Genomic DNA, 17,507 nt, shown 5'->3' on the forward strand with positions numbered 1-17,507 from the left:
CAAAACAATCAGTTAAAACACCTTTACACACACACACGCGCGCGCGCGAGACCTGGAGTTGTGTTTTTCCGCTCAGTCAGAGGAGGCTGTGAAGCCGCATGGCAGAGCCGCACGCTGCAAGTGTTAAGCCTGTGAAATAAAACTGTCCCGACTCTCAGCAGCACAATCCGTTCATAGTGCAGCGCTGCAGACGCAAAACGTCTGCAACATGACAAGCGACCGCTGACATGCTGCAGCAGTTTCGACCGGAGTGAACTCACCTTCGAGACGGTCATATGGTGCGAGAGGCGTCGGCAGGTGGTGGTTAGTTTTCCCTGGAGAGGACTGGGTGAAGTGCAGCGGTGGTGGTGGTGGTGGTGGAGCAGCCCGGGCGAAGACGAGTTAAAACACCGGTGGTTGTTGCATGGTGGTCAGTGAAAAGTCATGATGACAGGCTCGACCTTGAGTGTGTCCCCCCCACAACCCAGAAATATAGCTGACTGAATTGGCTCAAATCCAGAGCATGTGGCTCCTGAACACACCGCACCGTCACCACGAGAAAAAAATAGAAAACAAGAGCTGGAGGAGGAAGAGGGCGGAGGAAGAGGAGAGATGAGAGCACAGGATGCCACGAGAGGAGGGTGTGGCGAGGAAATCCAGGTTGATTACAAAATAAATCCTCTATTATATTTCTTGCATACATTGTTCCACGACAGTTTGCTTTAATATGTCAATGTTTCATGTGTTTGGTGATTGTTTTGCGTCTTTAATGGTTCCATAACAGTTTGTGTTAATCATGTGTATGTGAACTATACACAGCTTTCATTCACAAAACTATTAGATCGACTCATTGTTTTAATAGAATACACATGACTATTGTGTATCTTTAGCAGTTTCAGTAGTTGTAAAATAATCGAAATGAGGGTTTAGTGTTTAAAGGTGTTGTGACTTCCTCTGGGTTCATCTGTCGTGTGGAGCCTGATGTGTGAGCTGTATTTGGTTGGTGCTTGAAGGCAACAGGGTTTAGTTTATCCTCAGGGCCTTGACGCAGGCGTAACTGGTGGTGGAAACTTAATGGAAGATAAACACAACATTCACTGTGAACATGCTAGAGCTAGAGAGGGATACTTATGTTCTGATCGAATGCAGATTCTCAGCTCTCAGGTGAGAAAAAGTAGATGTTCAGCACATTGTCTTTTGCTTAAATACTGACTATTGGAGCCCTAATTATAACCAAAAAAAAAATTTTTTATGTGAGGTATATTTTTACCTTTACGTTTGTCGCCTCCCAGTGTTGAAACACCGCCATCACAAGAGGATTCACGACAGCAGGAGGAAGACTGCACAGCCAATCATTTGACTTATTACATCACAAAGAAGAGATGACAATAATCTGACAGTGTTGATCCAGTTGGTGTGTGGCAAACAATGTGTTGTGTTCGTTAGAGGAAAGAGGTGCGTTTGAGTTGATGATCCTTTTGGTTCATTTCATTTACAACTAATTGGCTAATAACTATAATCAAGTATAAATAAATAACTGCTGACTTGTCTTCATCAGGCTCCTTGTGTTCACATTAACACTAATAAACATGCTCATATTCTTTCATTCATGAGACTTGTTCCTTAAATGACCGGTAGTTATGAAGATGTGAAGCTGGTATGTAATGTGAAGGTGTTGCTCTTTAACTCGGTCACTTGGATTTAATGGAGACATACTGCTGGCTGAAGGAGTGAAGCTCCAGCAGTGTGCCTCCTCATCTGGGCAGAGCCGTGTGGAAACACAGCACACAAGATGTGGTTTTTTTTTTCTACATGAGAAGTCTTCAGATTTGTAGGCGTGGTTTACCCAGAACAAGTGTGAACTACGTAATCAGCCTCCTCGTCCCCGAGAGGATAAGTGGGCGAATAGTTGAACTGTTCCGACAACTTGTCTGGCTCGTAAAGTTCGAAGACAAATGTCTTCTTAAACACAGTTGTGGGTTTGTGTCTGCAGCGTCCACATGTGCATAAACATGAGCTTTTTATGACTGATGGAGCCAGAAACATTTTATAATAAACCTATATTTCTTAATTTGGGCTCCATTTATGTTCAAATGACTTGGTGTGAAAGATTCGTTGGCATTTGGGGAATTAGAGGGTTAATCCCAACAATTCCTGTTAAAGATTTACTGTTGGGTCTTTTAGATCGTCCAACACTTTGTATTTTAGGAGACTTTAAGGTGTGATCTGTTTTCCAGCAATTAAAGAACTATATAATAATTCTCAAGAACTGGAAGACGCTTAGAAATCCTCTATTTTTTAAGTTTTAGAAAAAAAATGTCTGCATATGAAAGTGTCATATTGCAACTAAGCAGATAAATATGCAAGTTTATTCCTTGTATTTTTTTTCTCAGTACTTTCTTTTCTACAAAAGCCACTTTGTATTTTTGATGACTGCTCTCATTTCTATGTTCATCAGGAGGCGTGGAAATGAGAAATTGGGGAGAATTTCTTCTGGTTTGCAGCGTTGACGTCGCCCAGTGAAGCACTTTCGACATTTTAACTGTAGGTTTATCAGTCTTTTTGCCGACCTAATTATTATGTCAAGTTTTTTTTCTGGTGTTGTCACATCCCGGAAATTGTCCCGAGGTCTTCACCAATTTTTGCCATAATGCGTTTTGTAGCGAGGACATGACAATACCAGATAGATACTGGAACATAGATAAACATATGCAATATGTATTGACATTTACACATGTTATTCCGACAAAAATGATCCTGAAAAGACAAATACAAAAATGTGGATTTAGTAAAATTTAATTTATCTACAATAATCCCTCTGTTCAGGCATACAGACTGATAGATTCTTTATTCATTTCAATGTGGCTCATAAACTGGTTGCCAGTATTGGACAAAAAGTTGCAAAAATATCTTTTTTGTCTTTACATGTTTTCTGTCAGTGTTTTGCAGCATATTGAAGAGCGGTTGGATTGTGTCGTCAACGTGAAAGGGAACAACTCTTGAGTGTTGAAATACTGGAATACTCAAAACGTGAATTCATTCGGGTGTGAAGATAAATTCAGGGTGCAGCGCACAGTGACACGTTGCAGGTGACCCCAATGCTGCAGAAGCATCATAAGTCATGTTTACGATATAATAATAATATCACATCTGTTTACAGTTGCATATTTGCTACATTTTTTTTTTCAAGATGTCTTGTGTGTGAATATTAACCTAGCAGTTATTCTTGTGATTACAAACTATATGACAATACATGACAATAAACACAAGACTGGTAAAAATCCATCACAAACTGACGGTAAAAGTAGCAGAGATGAATGCACTGACTATGTTCAAATATTTTTTTAAGTTGTCACCGAAAAGTCCAAATAACCAACATGTACATGTGATGTGACCAGAGGGTGAAGAAAAATGGAGACAGCATGGCAGCTAGAGAGAAAAACTGCATCAATATATTAGTCCTATTCTTCAGTTTCTCAGGTGTGTTTCTGCAAAGTTTGTTTTTCTTGCCTGTTGGCAGACAAATATTCCCATCTCTCCTTTTCTTTCAGTGTTTTGTCCTCTAGTCTTCATCCTCGTAATCGTCGTCCGTCTGGTCCCTGCCGTCGAGATCGTCTTCATCGTCCACCTGTAAGGAAAGTGTCACAGTCTAACTAAAGCAGAACACACACAACATACAGCTGAGTGGTCAGGACACAAAATGATGTCTTAAGTCATCTCTAGTACCAACAACTACCACCACAGGTGACGGGTTAAACCGAGAGCAGAACTTTAGATTACTAAAAGCTTCAAAGTCTAGTTTTTGTCTTGATAGTCAAATGAATGAGTGAATATAGAGGACAGCATGTTGGTCATCAGGTAGACAAGAGCGCGGTTACAATAGAGCGGTTTGGTTCAAACAATCTCAGGTCCGTTTTCCCCGTCAGTACGGTTTGTTTCGGCTGGTGTGAAAGCTGTTAATCGGACCTCTTTGTGCTGCATGTAGTCACATGTGCAGGGGGGGGGTCATTTGGAGACATTTGCACGGCTGGATCGAGCCTCTGCAACCTACAGTTCACCCATAACTTACAGCCTCTTTTGCAATGACGTCGAAGATCCGAAAAAAAGCATAATTCCAGCTGTAGGCAGCCTCCGCAAACCTGTAGCAACACCAGTTCTTGTGTGTGATGGTACCAAAGCAGAGATAACATCCATCAAAAACAGCTGGACTTGCTAATATTTGATTTTGGTGGATGTAGAGATGAGAGCAATGGCAGCTGGAGGCAACTGAACCTCAGAGTGAGGTGAGCCGCCTCTGCACTGTAATTATTAAATTAGAAATGAGTGTCTTTCATGGCTCATAGCAGCAGCTTTTGTTTTGCACATTAATCCTTATGCTTGTTCTGACCTTTAGTAAATAAAAAAGCCCTAATTCTAACAAAAATATCACTTTTTAAAGCAGTAATGAATACTATGTTAGATGTTGGTTTTTTTAAAATGTTATGTCATTATTTTACCATCTCTATGAAAGCTCCATTCTCCACCAGTTTGGAGCCCTTATAAGGTGATGAGTTCGGACTCCTGATGTAAAAGTATAATTCTGATTGTCTACCGTCTCTCCCAGGTCTTTGAGTTTCTGTTTGAGCGCGTTGATCTTCTGGTCCTGGTCTGCAAGCAGCATCAGCAGGTCGTCCTGCTCCTTCTTGGACTCCTGGACCTCAGTTTGCAGCTTCGCCTTCTCCGTCTGCAGGATGGCCACCGTGCTGGTGGCTGAAGCCAGCTGCTGTTCCAGCGCCGCCCGGCTCTCTGACAAACTCTTTGCCTCCTCCTGGAAACCAACGTAGGGGAGACGGAGAGGGCGGCAGAGGAAGAGACAGAATGATCCATAAATACAAATAATGGGAAGTCACAGCAAAGTAGTGTGTAAGCACTGGTAGTAAATCAGGGTGAAGTGATGCTTCACATGCCGCTGAAGAGTTATTCTACAAACCTTGAGTCTCTGTGTCTCAGACGACTGTGCTGCCAGTCTGCTCTCTAATTCTGCCATCTTGGCAGCGTCTAATGAGCAGTCACTGCTGGAGACTGCGTCCTGGGACTGAGAGAAACCAGCGGGAGGTCGATTCATTTCGTATCCATCAAGACAAATGTGATCTATTTGGCACAAAATATCATATTTGCTTGATATTTACCCCAGCTTCAGTTCTTGTGAGCAGTTCTTGTCTCTCTGTCTTCATGTGGTTGATTTCTGCCGACTGGGACTGGACCTGACTCCTCAGAGCCTCCAGCTCCTGCAAAAAAACATGCAATATATAAAACCATTACCTGAACATATGAAGTCTTAGGGTTACGTCTGGTGAAATTCAAGGAACAAGGGGAGTGACAGAAGGTCTAAAAGTATTAACAGGCAGACCAATTATGTTGGTTTTTGTCTTCTCATGTGATTCGTTGACAAGAAGAGAAATCCTCATCTTTACACACATATTCATTGTAAATGAAAGGTGAAAGGAGAAATGTATGTATGATCCTACCTTGAGCAGTTCTGTGTTGTCTGATCCTCCGGCTGAACTTTCTGCCGTCTCTGACTTCTACAAACAGTGAAAACAAAATACATTAGTGATGCACTGTAATGTCATTTTCACTGTGACAGGATGAAAGTAAAACTCTACATCGAGTTCAAATTGCAGGATTATATTCGGATTTAGGCTGCAACTAACGATCATTTTCACTGACGATTAATCTGCAAATTATTTTTCTTATTCCTAAAATTGTGAACTGCGTCCATAAAAGTTTACCAGAGCTGAAGGTCTTTAAATGTTTCGACAGACCAACAGCCCAAAACACAAAGATGTTCAATTTCAGTTTTGAGTTTTTGCTTAAAAAAAGTGTCTTAAATGATTCATCAAAATCAAGTGAAAACACTTTCCTGTGTAATCGACCAACTGTTGCAGCTCTAACTCAGTGCGTCTTTCAAACACAGGAGCCTCAAGTCTCCCAAGTGTTCCTCAACCAAATACAGCTGGGAGTTCTGTTGGAAGAATGCATTTGTTGTTTTCAGTAGTTTCGGTTCGCCTGAAAACTGTAGTTGGAGACTATTACTGTTGTGTTGTCTGGCTGTTACCACGATAGTGAAGGTGTGGTTTGAAGTTCAGTGGATGTATTGTTCATTCCATTATATTCTGGTGTTTGAACAGTGACCACCGTTGCTCCCCGGGGTGCCACGGCGTTGTGTGTGGAGGGGTGTGTGTGTCATTTTTCCACCTCCACTTGAAGCATACACAAACAAACAAACGCCGCGCGTGGACGTCTACTAACCAGGGTGTCGAGGAGTGTGTCTTTGTCCCCGAGTTGTGTCTGAAGGAGAGCGTGCTGCTTGCGTAGCTCCTCCACCTCCTCTCTGAGCTGTGTGAGCTCCTCCGTCTGCAGACAGTTCACCTGAGAGGAGTCTTCCTGGCTGTTCGGCTGACTCTCCTTACCTGAAAGGGTTAACACGCACTCAGTTAGGATGTGGGAAAGTGATAGAAATAGAAACAGGGAAGGTGGAGTTGTTAAAAATAAATAAATCACACAAATATAATTATATTACATACCTTGCCAAAATCACTGTTGTTCATTCAACACTCGTTATTAGTCACCCAATGAGGTGGACCCACCTATTTTCAGCTTGAGGATGTTGTACTGGTCCTTGTGCTGCTGGATCTGGGACAGCTGCTGGGTGACTGTAGTCTGCATCTGTTCACTCTGGGACGACATGGACGCCACCTGCTCCTTCAGCTCCTGGATCTGAGAATCCTGAACATCGCACAATCACAATTTAAAAAAAGTCAACAGGAGATATGAATATATAAATACCATCGAATACACAGAAATGAAAAACAAAGCACGTGTTGTTTACCTGTTCTCTTATCAGATCTTTATACCGAGTTACAATGTTGTCGTGTTGCTCTAATGTCTTCTTCACCTCCTCTTCCTTCTTCTCCTCCTCATTGGATTTGTGAACCGCTTTAGTGATCACACCTGTTTAGAGTAGACAACAACAATTCATGAAAACAACATTTGACTGACAAATTTACCGTCACTGGATGTGGAAGACGGTCTCCGACTGACCCTCCAGTTCTTTGACCAGCTTGGTGAACTCGTGGTCGAACAGCATCTGCTCCGGAGACAGGAACACCGGCTGCGGCTTCTGAGCCGCCCGCGAGTACAGCTCATGTTTGGTGATGAAGCCCAGTTTCTCCACAAAGTTTTCCTTTCCGATCCGCTTCTCGATTAGCTGCTTTAGCTTCTCCCTGAGGAGAAGAGACGACACGGCAGGTTTGTTAACAGTCACTGTTCGCCTGATCTTTCATTTGCTTTATCAAGTGTGAGCATTTTGATAACTTTGGCGAACATAAGTACCCTTCTGGAAAAAACACTTATCCATACATGTGTTTTTTTTATATGTTATTGTACGATATGTGCACAATAATTGCATGACAAAGACCCAGGGAAATATCACTGTAATAAAGTAGAGGAAAAAAAGAACAATCCTCACGTGTAGCTGTCTTTCCGACACAACTTTATTTATATCGCAATATTTTAAACTAAACAGAAATGGCGAACAAACAATGCTAACATTGAGCAAAAGAGCAACATACAGAAAAGTACAATAAGTCAAATAAAACAATATAAAACTTAAGTGAATAGGTTTTAAGAAAGGATTTAACCGATTGAAGTGAAAACACTTGTAAAAATACGTTTTTAAGAGGGATTTAAAATGTGTCATGTGTGCTTTCAGCGAAGTTGTCCCAGAGTGGTTGAATCCAAACAGACTTGAAAATAATTTGTAACCGTGCTCTCGTTACAGAAGGAAGTCCGACACATTTAACAAGTCAGTTTCAACTCAAACTGTGTTCCCATGAGAAAGCTTCATTCCACATCCAGCGACTAACAACAACAATCTGTGGCACAACTGGGTTTTTAGACTAATACGAAAACAGCAGTTCATGTGGATGTGTTTATTGAGTTATTTTCAAGGTTTGTGTGAACCGACACTTACTTGGTGTAGTTTTCGAGCGAGTTGTCGTTGTAATAGATGCAGATGCCGAGTAGCAGTGCACACAAGCCCTGCACCAGCCTCTCATCCTCTCCCAGGTTCTCTGAGATCTGAGCAGTCAGCTGCAGGAGTCACACTGCGTTAAGGATTCATTCAACACCAGTCACTTTCACACTCAAAGAGCCCGTTATTTTAAAAACCTGGAAGTGGAATACGTTGTTATACAGCACACGGCCGTCAATCTGAATAAAAGGATTTAACTGAATTCCTCAAAAAGTTATTAAAATGATTAATGAAAAAGATTCGTCCAAAAGAAGTTAGATGGATATTGAGTAACAGTTTGTTCACCAAGCGATCACTAGCTACAGACATTTACTGTAATGAAGTTGGTTGATGGCTTGGAGGCTGCTTCAAGGATACAAAAGGAACGTTTTCCTGATTGTGTAGAAAATGCGTGACAGCGATGGGACAGTTGTTGATCCATGTACACAGCAGCATGAGGAGGCCCACCCTGGTCTGCACTTTACTGCCCTGTAGGGAAAAAAGCAAGAAAACAAATGTCAACATGAGTCCAAATATGTAATATTCTAGAGAACCAAATGTAGGGAAGTTATGTACATTAAGGCACACGATCATAACCACGTTAGGAATAGGAAAAGTGCTTGAATATGAGTCGGTGTTAAAACGAGCATTCATTTTGTTGCCACATTTCTAACAAAAAGACACATTTTCTTCCCATCCTGACATGTTGGTAGTAACATGATGCATTTGATTTCCCAATCAACTAAAACACCGAAGTGGTTAAATAAACCAATCAACCCTTAATTGGGAGCACTTCAATCACATCAACCATCAGTAGTTAATAAGGTTATCACAAACAGAACAACAAGGACACGTGGGAAATGAAAGACTCAAGCGAAAACAAACTTATGGATTGGTTTAACTGGTCTCCTCCCAGTTGGACGTGACTGGAAATCCCTTCACATGACGGCGTCCAGAAGGTAAACCTGTTCAGATGTCAGAGCCACCTCCACTCTCTCCTCTCAACATCAAGGAGCAGGAGTGATATTCTGCGCTCCTCACCGTGTCTACAGTCTCATTTGTGAGGGCTTTACCATCGGGGCCACTTCTCCTTCTAACACCGCTTGATGTCCTGCTTTTACTCAAGACTCTGTCACTTTCCCAAATGACATTTCATCATCAGGAGTTAGTTGGCTATGATCTCTGCTTTTCCCTGCTGCCCGACTGTCAATGCACCAGACTCCTACATCGAGCCGCAGTGCTTCCCCCTTCAGTACTTGGCTCCTGGCTGAACTTGACAAAGTAACGTGGGTGCACAGGTCAGGGATCCAGTTTCCCTGATCCAGCCTCGGTCACCTCACTTGAGACCGAGCTAGCCGAAAGCAAGGAGTTTTTTCAACAGAGAGCGGGAAGTTTCACCAGGAAGGTGCACCGAAGTTCATGCATTTTAGCACAAAGACTACCATTGAAGAATCCACAATGTGTGAGAAAGAGAAGAATCCAGGGGATGCATGGCGTGAGTAATGCAAACTGAGTAACTCCTAGGAACACTAAAAAACATATCCACAGTGAAGATTAAATAATCCTTGCACAGTATAAACTATAGGAGCTTCTTGCGCCTGCACTGTGCATTCGTAAGCAGGTGCGTGTTAAGAAAGCGAACCAGACAAACGAGAGTGGCGCTCTCTCACTCGGACAGGAAACTGCCCGAAAGCTGCTGCTGCAGCACACTTCCTGAACACATGGATGAGAGCTTACAGCGCGGCACACAAACAAACATCAGAGCTCAAAACAGGTGTTAGGACGACAAAACCACAAAAAACAACAGCTACTGTGTCCCTTCTCTCTGCACCTCTCTTGTGTACTTCCCCACCAGTGAACACAGTGAGAGTCAACCTGTGGGGACAAGTGCCTCTCTATTGAGGAAGAATCTGGTCATGGCTATAAGTTAGGACGAAAGAGGTGTCAGTAAAGAGTTTAAAAAAAGGGCAGCAAGATCCCCAAACATGTGTGCCAACGAGACCTCGACTACAGCCGCCAAGCCAAAAATAACCAGCATAGGTGCCGCCCAAACACTCACAACACAAGTTACTTACCCGCCGGACGATCTTATCTCCCTGCAAAACCACAATAACGTGACACCGTTCTAGTCACTGTTGTTAACACTTCAGAATTAAATTTGCCAAATAAAAATCCTTCCTACCAAGGCACACATGACCTGTAATGATCTTCATTCTAGCAGCTAAGTGGCCCCACTATTGCCCTACCTGGGAGAGGATGTTGGTGCACTGCTGCAGCAGGGAGACGGGGGGCTTTCCCAGGCTGGTGGCCAGTTGGACCCTCAGCAGCTGCTCCTTCTGAGTGAGGTTGTCCTGCAGGGAGTGAGCCAAGGCCACAGCGGCACACCAGTTGGACAGAGAGTCAACTGAGAAGAGGCCTCCGCACAACAGCTGGCCCGCTGAGATGGAATTGGCTAAAAAAGGAAAAAGAGGAAAAGGAGTCAGTTCATGAATAGTTGTTAATATATAAAGCTGACCGCAGAATATACAATAGTTTATCCATCTCGAAGTGTGTGTGGTGATTGCATTGTGACAGAAACTCCTGAACCTCATTCAGTTTCAAGTCCACACTGTTGCCTTTCCATATAATACAAGTTTTTGGTGATTTACACTTAACTAGCCATGTGAAAACTGAGCTTTACAGTGATGATGCTGATGGAGTCACTGGATTTTTCACCTTTACCTGTGAGCAAGATGCTTCTCCTACAACCACAAGTGCTGCTATTTTCTATCATGTATTTCGTTTTTTCCTACATTACATTACAAATCAGCCGGTCAGTGTTTATAAATGTGTTACGCAAAATCACTAATAACATAAAATAGAATGACTGCATGCTGCATTCAACCCGGTCATGGCCGTCGGCGGCACGGAGGCATACAAATAATCTAATTTATATGATATAATTAAAAGCAGGGACATCAATATTCTACAGTGGGAGGGAGATTGTTTTAAATCACTAAAGTTTTACACCAAGTTTTAGTACTAATCAAACTTAAACGTTTCTCTCAAAACGTGCTATACAGAAAGCTGCCTTCAAAAAATGTGTTACAAACTGTTTGTTACAAGAGACACACATGACGACTCATCAGGATGAATTCCAAATCAACTGATGATGCCACTTATAGGATGTCGACTTGGTGTAACTGACCATCAATGGTGGAGGGCAGCAGCGTAGCCACAATCTCGCCCTGTCCTTTCTGGTTTTTGTACAGGAAACACTGGAAGCAGTAGAGGACGGCACAGCGAAGCACAAACGGTTGCCTCTCATTCACCATGGACATGAGCAGCACCACGATGGCTGGTCTGTGGACAAAAGAAGGAGAGATCAGAGAGAAAGTTCGGTCGGTTTACCGTCGGATAAATATGGGGGGGGGGGGGGATTCAATGTTTCGGTTCATTGGCTGCGTCTCACCTCGGTGGGTTTGAAGGAGCGTTGACAGACGCAAAGTAGTCCTGGTTGACCTGTGAGCCTCTGATCACCTCTGACACGGTGTTGATGGTCTGAAAAAGAAAAGAAAAAAAGTGTCCAGATCACAAGCTTCAATGCAATAAGTCTCAAAAGGAGCCTTTGTCGTCAGGTAGAACTTTCTGTCATTACCTCAGTGAGGATATCAGCAGGCACACCTGTGGCCATGAGGATGGTGCACAGCTGCTGCAGCAGACCACACTGGTACATGGACTTCTGACAGCTGGCTGTAGCTCCAGGAGAGTTCACTGGTGACACCATCACTCGCACCAACTGGGAACAGAACATTGTGCGAGATTATAGCAAAACCCCCATTGTTCTTGCTTGTTCAATGTTGTAAATACTCTAAAGCAACGCTTCAGCGTGACTGTCCTGCATTACCTGGAGCATGAGGTGGAGGTTGGTGACCTTCTGTGCGGACCAGCCAGAGTTGTCGTCGCCAATTTCAAACCAGGGCTTCATTCTCTGAATGTAGGAGCCCTCCTTGAAGAAGTTCTGATTGGAGCTGTTGTTCTTGAGCAGGTTGAGCAGCAGCAGCAAACAGTCCTCCACCACAATACCTGCAAAGAGGGGAACGGATCGGCATCAGAACAGATCTCGCAAGAAAAATAATGTTCTATGTTATTGGAAGAGAAGAAGAGGGATTGCATTTACATCTTTAGCGACAATTCTGTGTTTAAGATTAGAAGATTCTCCTTTTACCTCCGTCGCTGCTGCCCTCTTCTGTGATGATATCGAGAAGACGCTCAAATGCGCTTTCAAATGCTACAATCTTCTGAATGGCAGCATTGCTTTTGGTCAGCTGTTGAAGCAACAGCAAGCCCTGTTGGAGATTAAAAAAAAAAACAGGTCGTCATGCACACTTGACGGGGGTTCAGACCAAAATCAGCCTTAAAACACAACAGGGGGCTGCGTCGATTGTGAGCGTATTGTTTATGGTGGAAATAAGCTCTAGGAAGTCCAGTTTGAGTAACAAATCTGTGAGTTTGAAGGCTTCTCAAACGCCCAACCACTGCACAGCTGTTTATAAAACTATTGAGATAAGAAATTTACAACTCTGGAAATTGCAATTACTTCATCTTTCGTTGCAACGAACGAGAGGTAAACAGCACGCATGTGATAATCACATTGCAGCGGAATTCACCGGGAATGTGCGGTGCATGTCTATGATCGGTCAACACAGCGCCTTGCCGGATTAAGTCACATATCGCTGCACCACATATTGAGCCGGAACGACTTTTTTGCCAGCCGACTGACTGACTGACCTCATCGACATGAATGAGAGGCCGGTGTTTCTTCACACCGTGCTAAAGTCGGTCTGAACGTGACAGCGGAGACGAGTACTCACATCGTTGCGAATTACTTCTCGAGAGTCTGCCAATAGGTCCATCAGTCTGGAAACACCTGAGAATGGAAATGAAAACCGCTGTTAAAAAGTAAGTGGTTGACAGTAAAAAACCCAGACACTACGAAACAAGTGATCGGATGTGGAGAGGAGAAACTCACCCATGGGGCTGACCAGAATGATACCCTGGACCTGGACACCCTGGTTCTTCAGGAGAACAGTCAGCAGCTTCACCCCGGGCCAACGTACATGGAAGTCAAACTCCTAACAATCACATCAATGGACAAAGACATCAGGCAGTTGTTTTTGACAAATATAACAACACAGAGGTCTTGCCACTGGAGCAGAAACAGTTCAGTACCTCCAACAGACTGAGAAGCAGAGTCACGTGTTCAGCATGCTGAACGAACTGCTCTGTGAACTGGGCTCCCAGGTCATCCGACTGCTTCTGGGCGGCCTCATCTGTGGAGGAAAATAAATATTACAGCTCGGTTCTATGTTGGGCGAACCAGTTGGTTTGTTCACAGCAATCAGCCTGAGTTGGTAAGCAGTACAAATTGGATCTGCAAACTTCTCTGCAAACTTTTACCAGAGTCTTTATCCCTGGTGGTTTTCGGTTGTTGAAAAATGACTTTATATCTGAAGCCATTGGAGAAATGTGCACATGCTCAGGGTGATACTTGTGAACATGCCTTCTGGGAAGATAAAAGGGTGACACACAGACGAAGGGACAGCTGCATGGAAGACTGCGGAAAACACGCATCATGTGGGAAGCGCGGAGAGCTTCAATGTGACAAACACCACCACACCGAGTACACCCACCTAGTAATCCGACCACAACTTATAAGAGTAGCTGAACTTTTGCACTTACAATCCAGAGAGCTCAAAACAAAAATACTAGATACCACCACAGGAGAGGAATGATGATTTTTTTGTATTTTGGGTGAACTGATATTGGGGGAAAAACCAACAAACTAACTGAATCAAACAAAACTAATCCATATAATTTCACCACAAGAGTGCAAAAACAATCGGGTATAAAAGTGTGACGAGAAAGTACATACTAACAGACAAGAGGTTTAGGGATGTGAGGGTATTAGTGAAGCATTCACCACCCAAACAGCTGCCAGTCACTTGCCGACTGTTTTTAGTGAAGTTAGTTAAATAAGCAGGACTATAACTACGGCAGCGATAGCTTGGCTTCAGTACTGACCAGGCATGGAAACATTCTTATGCTTCCCTGAAGCAGAGATAGGAGTTACTGCGTCTGCGAGGGGCAGGAGGGAGAGGGAGTTTAAAGCCTCACCCAAAAAGCTTGGCTGTCATTTCAACCACTGAAGAAGAGTAGAATCAGCCGACTGATTCATGTGAGGATATGATAACAACCAAAACACAGCCTAGAACATGATCAGCTATTTACAATCTGTGTACGGCACCAGGTGTAAACACAAACAGGTGTCCACAACCCGACCAAAAACAACGTATGATTTGTAAGTGCTGGGGGGGGGGGGGGGGGGGCATCATGCACAGTCAAAGAGTTTTACCTTCTGATTCATCTGTAGAGTTAAAACATGGAAGAGAAAAGAGAGACGAGAATCTTTACATAAAGCATTCATTATCGGTGTACAGAGGGGGAGGGGAATTAAAAATCACTCGTTTACTGATGCAAAACAATGGCTCAGTCACCGTTCACAGTAGCCACATACATAGGAAGAATTATCTTCAAACTAATTTAAGGTGAATTTCATATATTTGAGCGTTTAATACCTTGCTCTTCCTCCTCATCATTGCAGAGGATGTTGTACAGCGTGTCCAAAGCATAGCCAAGGATTTCAGAGTCAGACCTGTTTAGGGAGGAAGAAAACACAGTCAAACCAAAACACAAAGCTCTGTTTAGGACAACGTGACCAAACAAAAAACTACATCAACAGACCTGTCAGTTTGCAGTATGTTAATCAAGTGATCCATTGCCTGTGTGCCAACTTCCATGCGATATTTCTACAAAAGATAATAGGTGGGGAATGCAAGATTATTTGTAAAGCACCATTCAACAACAACGCAAGTGTTGCATACAAGAGATATAAAATAAACACAAGGCAATAAAGGCACTTAAAAAAATGTGTATTCTCCTGTTTCATAGTAAAGCCTGGCTATGGAACAGTGCAAGATATGAATGAATATTACCAAAAGGAATTTCATTAAGAAACAGATTTTTTGGAGGTTTATTCTGGAAATGTTGTGCATTAAAATATGCTTTATAAACCAATAATATAAACCAACCAAGATAAATGATCCACTGTTGACAGGACAAGACATTTAAAAAAATAAAAGGAATTTCAATCCGTGTTGACAAAGAAAAATAAGAATCCTTATCTCTGAATCGTCTTTCTTTTACAATACAGGAAGCAAACACATCCGTGTCTGTGTTTTTGACCAACACTGACGCCACTGCGTGTTAATGCGCAACCCTGTGCCTGATAAACTGCTGATTCATGCCTGATAAACTCCTGACTCATGGTTGATGTGGCAGCCAGTAACAAAACTGTCCATGAACTGAACTGAGAGGCGGCTTGGCAGAGGTTTACGTGAATGATTAGTTCATTTTAAATCAGTAGAGTTTGACCAAAGAGAGCTTCATCCATGACAGTGTGACAGAGGAGAAATCGTTCACAAATATCCCAATTTTAAATGTCAATACGGAGCAAGAGGAATTGAATTCCACTGCTATTTCCTCCTTTGTTGACAGCTACTCCTGTAAATTAAAAAAGTGAATACACTGAATAAAAAAGTACTAGAAGCATCACTAATGTGGCTAAACACAAACCCCTTCGTACACTCAGTTGCTATTTTTAAATAATAAAAAGCTGGCAATTAAGTGTATTTCTACGGCACCCGTTTCCAATAACTTGATCTTTATACTTTGCTGTACCTTAGAGAGAGACTTGAGAGCCCGGACTGCATCTCTGCGGTCTTCTAGCAGCGTCGATGAGGCCACCCGGTCACACAACTTGTGGATCTGTCAATAGAAGAATCATTATTTATTCGTTATGCCTCATATACATTTAAGAGAAGATATCTGTATTTACATGTCTTAGTAGTTGACGGTCAGTGAATGTGATGTCCCCTTATATTTCAGAGGCATGGAGTACTGGGTATCGAGATTGACAGTAACCGTTAGCTGTAGAGCTACATGACAGTACACATTAATATGTCATCTTAATATGACACATTAACAAAACCTTTGAAAGGGTTTTATGTTCTCAGCAATGTATGTTTCTCAACGTCAAGTGTTGAAATCACCCATCTACTGATGTTATACTCCTTGAAACCCACAACCCTAAATGTGTGGAAAAGATGAGTTTTCTTTTTCTTTCGTAACACATTGATACCTCTCAGTGGCTGAATGGATTGTTACCATTCAACGTGCATCTGAAACGTCCTCCCTTCATTAGTCAGTGAAGATAACTCTCACAATGTTTATATCAAGAACACAGGAAACATAAGGATGGTCCCCTTATGCTAAATACTGGGTGTGAATATTTAGCTTCTGTTTTGCCAGATGTTATTTCAAAATAATTATATTGTAGACAGCCGATACTCCTAAAAGACCTTATTGTCTGTCTTTCTTTCATTCATTACTAAACAGCTAATCGTACAGAAAACAGCTGGTATGTCCATACAACTGACAGATATGCTACGTTAGCTAATTAGCCTTCTGACTAGCTCGTTGCTCACATGTAGGGAGGCCCGAGCCTCACAACATTCATCCTGGATGTTTTATCGAGAAAGAAAAAATAACCTTCAGTGAAGGAACACACGTGTTTTATTGCTGACGTGTGCGTGGTCTCAGTTTGCTCGGTACACAGTGGTGGAAATGTTAGCTTAGCTGCAGTTAGCCGCAGCTAGCTAGCTGCAGTTAGCCGAAGCTAGCTAGCCGCACTGGTTTCCTACCGTCTCCGCTCCGGACGGCTGCGGCCCGGCTGCCTGCCCACCCATCACTCCTCTGAAGAAGTTCATCTCTACAGACGTCCTCTCGGTGGTAATCAAAGCGTCTCTCCTTCTGGAAGAAACCCCGGACTCCCCCCTCACTGGTCCGTGTGATAACTATAAGAATAGAAAATGAAAACAACTCCACAGTGATGTTTTTTTTTTGTTGTACTGTGTGTACAGTGAATGGTCGACCCCGGAACACAAATGTGAGGGCGCTGCGCATGCGCTCAGACGTGGCGATACGTGGCTGATCAGCAGACAATTGAGTTCACTTATTTAAAGGGCAAGAAAAAGTCATTGATTAGAGTGCGTGTGGAAGATCATGCACCAAAACAAATACCAATTCATACACTTATCACTGTAAGAAATAGTATGTAATGCAAGAATGATGCATAATAATGCAAAAGAGTTAGTACAGGTGTTTTATTCAGAAGTACTCAGTCAGTGCGATTTTAGTATGTATTACACAATTCGAATATTATTACTGATGTATAAATATGTAGGCCTTTATAAGGCAGTGGGTGTCAGATCCTTAACTAAAGTAAAAGTTGACTGTTAAAGTACAGAAGTATTATAAGCAAAATGTACTGAAAGTATCAAAAATATCAGTTGGTTTCTCATTTTGCATTATTCTG

The 17,507-nt window shown here is 42.7% G+C and overlaps 2 protein-coding genes across 5 annotated transcripts in view; both read right to left on the reverse strand.

Moving 5' to 3' along the window:
* Positions 1-439, reverse strand: part of coro2aa (coronin 2Aa) — a 31,490-nt gene extending 31,051 nt beyond the window's left edge. The window contains exon 1 of the mRNA XM_079279526.1: positions 261-439. Within this exon, the coding sequence (XP_079135652.1) occupies positions 261-275 (15 nt within the window). The 5' untranslated portion in view covers positions 276-439. The remainder of the gene's footprint in view (positions 1-260) is intronic.
* A 2,334-nt stretch (positions 440-2,773) lies between these two features.
* Positions 2,774-17,062, reverse strand: uso1 (USO1 vesicle transport factor). 4 transcript variants are annotated; one of them, XM_079278837.1, is made up of 26 exons: positions 16,834-17,062; positions 15,812-15,898; positions 14,816-14,880; positions 14,650-14,726; positions 14,096-14,149; positions 13,244-13,344; positions 13,044-13,146; positions 12,886-12,941; positions 12,240-12,360; positions 11,919-12,097; positions 11,670-11,810; positions 11,484-11,572; positions 11,220-11,374; positions 10,279-10,484; positions 10,108-10,128; positions 8,411-8,521; positions 7,994-8,112; positions 7,063-7,244; positions 6,851-6,972; positions 6,609-6,747; positions 6,271-6,431; positions 5,487-5,543; positions 5,148-5,246; positions 4,949-5,053; positions 4,571-4,786; positions 2,774-3,607 (listed from the first exon to the last, which is right to left on the reverse strand). In XM_079278837.1, exons 1-26 carry the CDS (start codon positions 16,897-16,899, stop codon positions 3,542-3,544), a joined length of 2,898 nt encoding a protein of 965 aa, XP_079134963.1. In that variant the 5' UTR covers positions 16,900-17,062; the 3' UTR covers positions 2,774-3,541. The 4 variants fall into 4 exon arrangements, with proteins under 4 accessions (XP_079134963.1, XP_079134965.1, XP_079134964.1 ...); XM_079278839.1 differs by lacking the exon at positions 14,096-14,149; XM_079278838.1 differs by lacking the exon at positions 10,108-10,128.
* Positions 17,063-17,507: the final 445 nt, after the last annotated feature.

Source organism: Melanostigma gelatinosum (genome assembly GCF_949748355.1).
Source record: "Melanostigma gelatinosum genome assembly, chromosome: 11".
Classification (NCBI taxonomy): domain Eukaryota; kingdom Metazoa; phylum Chordata; class Actinopteri; order Perciformes; family Zoarcidae; genus Melanostigma; species Melanostigma gelatinosum.